General features: G+C 48.1%; 1 protein-coding gene across 3 annotated transcripts in view; it reads right to left on the minus strand.

Annotated features, from left to right (window-relative positions):
- The window catches only part of Ltbp4 (latent transforming growth factor beta binding protein 4), a 33050-nt gene that overhangs the window by 4849 nt on the left and 25075 nt on the right, over positions 1-3126 (minus strand). For all 3 annotated transcript variants that reach the window (XM_029538854.1, XM_021192807.2, XM_021192809.1), the window contains 3 exons: positions 2520-2666; positions 696-953; positions 348-419 (listed from right to left, as the gene is read on the minus strand). In XM_029538854.1, coding sequence (XP_029394714.1) covers positions 348-419; positions 696-953; positions 2520-2666 — 477 coding nt within the window. The remainder of the gene's footprint in view (positions 1-347; positions 420-695; positions 954-2519; positions 2667-3126) is intronic.

Below are 3126 nucleotides of genomic sequence, written 5' to 3' on the forward strand. Positions count from 1 at the left end.
GGCAGGCAGATCTCTGAGTTCGAGGCCAGCCTGGTCTACAGAGTGAGTTCCAGGACAGCCAGGGCTACACAGAGAAACCCTGTCTTGAAAACCAAAAAAAAAAAAAAAAAAAAAAAAAAAAAAAAAAAGAAGAAGAAGAAGGAAGGAAGGAAGAAGAAAAAGAAAGACAGGCGCAAGAAATGGAGTGGCTTACATGCTTGAGGCTGGTCTGGACTACTAGTGAGATACACTCCTCAAAAATAAGCTAACAAATGAGAAAGAAAGAAAGCAAACAGGAAGAAACAGGCAGGGTGAGACAGAGCTGGGCCTGGGGGCTGAGGGTAGGTAGGGTTGAAGTCTGGCCTTACCTCTCCGGGCATTCAAGTCACCACTGGGCACCAGGTAGCCCCGGCCGTGAGGACACAATGACTGGTATTCAGCTGTACACAGAAGGAAAAATGAACTCAGAAACCCAAGCCCCAGTCCCTGCCTGAGCCCACTGGCTGTAGCCCTCTACCAGGTGCAGCCCAGGCCTGTCAACACCCACTTCTCAGCTTCATGCCCACTGATGCCCGCCTGGTGGCTGATGGCTCACTCTTGTCCTGGAAGCAACACTAACCCAATCCTTAGTCTAAACGTATCCTCTTTCCAGGCTTCATATCCCCATATCTACACCAAGAGCTTGAGCCCTTGTCTCCCCCACAGGCCACGCCCACCTGTCTCAGTGCTGGGGCACTGCTGGATGCGGCAGCCGCTGCCCCAGCCTTCTCCCACAGTACAGCAGCACTCCTGCCACGTCACATTTCGGGCCAAGATATTGTCACACGCATCTGGAGCTGCTGTGTCAAAGTAGCACTCGCGACGTCCACTGCTCACGGGACCCTGCCTGGGAGGGCTGGGTCTTCGAGGTGGGGGAGGGGCTGGAAGACTGGGGCTGGCAGGTGCTTGGGGCTGGGAGGAGCCTGGGAATGAGCCTGAAGAAACAAAAGGCAAGGTATTTGTTTTTTGAGAGAGGGTTTCCTTGTGTAGCATGAAGCCCTGGCTGTCCTGCAACCCACTCTGTAGACCAGGCAGGCCTTGAACTCAGAGATCAGTCTGACCTGCCTCCCGAATGCTAGGATTAAAGGCATGTACTACCACAAGGATTCAAACTGATTTTTTAAAAATATTTTATTTATTTGTTATCTGTGAGTACACTGTAGCTGTCTTCAGACACTCCAGAAGAGGGAGTCAGATCTTGTTAAGGATGGTTTGAGCCACCATGTGGTTGAAGATCAATATTATTTAGTAGTCTAGTATGGCAGAAACTCAGATGAAGGGAAATGAAATTTAAAATGAAATTTAAGGCCTGGGATTCATGTAACTTATGTTCAGAGAGTTGTTTCGTGAGCTTAGAAGCCTGAGGTTGGGAACTTAGCAGGCCTGGGCAAGTCGGAGCAGGCCCGCGTTACACAGTAACCAGATGTTCTGCTGATCCGCCCCTCAGGTTTCTGACATCCTAACTTGCTGACCTGTAATCATTCTGCTGAGCCAATCGTGTGTAACCCAGCCAATTCTTGCTAGCCCCGACCCCTCCCCCTACAAAAACCCCTAGCTTTCCAGCCTTGTGGTCAGTGCCTCTACCTCCTGTGTGAGGTACACATCGGCCCAGAGCTCTGCCATTAAAGTACCTCGTGTTTTTATATCAAGATGGTTTATTCGTGGTTTTTGGGCATCGCCTTCTCGAGACTAAAGTGGGGAGGGCTCCCCACGAAAGTCTTACACAGAGATCCTCTTGCTTCCACCCTCTAAGTGCTAGGACTACAGGGGTGAGTCACCGTGCCCAGCTTCATTTTGGCTACCTGCCCTCTCCTATCACTTTGGTTTTCTTTGCTTCACAATCTCACACTTCCTGGTGTCCCCTCAGCTATGGGACAGGTGGGGACAGGTATTTCCTGTGCTTTCCCTGAGACCCAGCTTGTCCCAGACTAGATCAAACCACTCCACTCCCCTGCCAGGCAGGCAGCCTTATCGCTTGCCCACCTGACTCTTAGATGACTTTGAACATCTGATTCTCCTGCCTGTGATCCCAGCCCTTAGACAGTAAAGGCAGGAGAATCAGAGTTCAAAGCCATCTCAGCTACATTGTATATGTGGCCAGCCTGAGCTACCTATCTGAAAAAAAAGAAAAAACAAATAAAACAAAACAAATAAACAAAAAAGCCAGTTGGCAAAATAACTTGCAGTGGTTCTCAACCTAGAGGTTGTGACTCCTTTTGGGGGTCACATATCAGATCTATTGCATAGCAGATATTTACATTATGATTCATAACAGTAGCAAAATTACAGCTATGAAAAAATTAAAGTGATAGATAGCATTTAACTGATGAACCATATCAACAGGTACATGCATGTATGTACACATAGGCATGCGCGCGCGCACACACACACACACACACACACACACACACACACACACACACACACATGGTTGAGCCACATAATTTTCCCACAGGCCCAGTGGGCCTTTGTTTAGTAGACATAGGCGCATGAAACTTTACCTGCAAGAGTCCGTGGGGGAACACAGCGTCCAGTCATGGGATCGAACTCCTCAGGGCTGGTGGGGCAGACACACAGGAAGGAGCCTTCAACATTTTCACACAGCGCAGAGCCACACACGCCCTGTAGTGTCTCACACTCATTCACATCTGTGAGCAGGAAACACGGTGAGAGGGAGCCCATGTTATAAAACTCCTGTGGTTCAAAAACTCCAAGATTTCATATGTAATAGATGGGGCTGGAGAGATGGCTCAGCAGTTAAGAGCACTGGCTGCTCCTGCAGAGGACCTTGGATTAATTCTCAGCACCCACTGGCTGACAACTGTAATGCCTGTTCCTGGAGATCTGATGCCCTGCAGTCGTGTATAACAAAAATAAATCTTTAAATATAATGGATATCTATTTCTATATATCTCAATACGTGCATATCTCTATAGGCATATGTCTTTTGAGGTAGGATCTCACTGTGTAGCCCTGGCTCACCATGTAGACCAGGCTGGCATTAAACTTGTGCAATCTTCCTGCTTCTACTTTCCAAGTACTAGGATTATAGGTTTGAGCTACCACTGCCAGCTTTCTGTTCTCATTGTTTCGTTAAAAAAAAAAAAA

This window comes from Mus pahari, chromosome 1 (genome assembly GCF_900095145.1).
Source record: "Mus pahari chromosome 1, PAHARI_EIJ_v1.1, whole genome shotgun sequence".
NCBI lineage: Eukaryota > Metazoa > Chordata > Mammalia > Rodentia > Muridae > Mus > Mus pahari.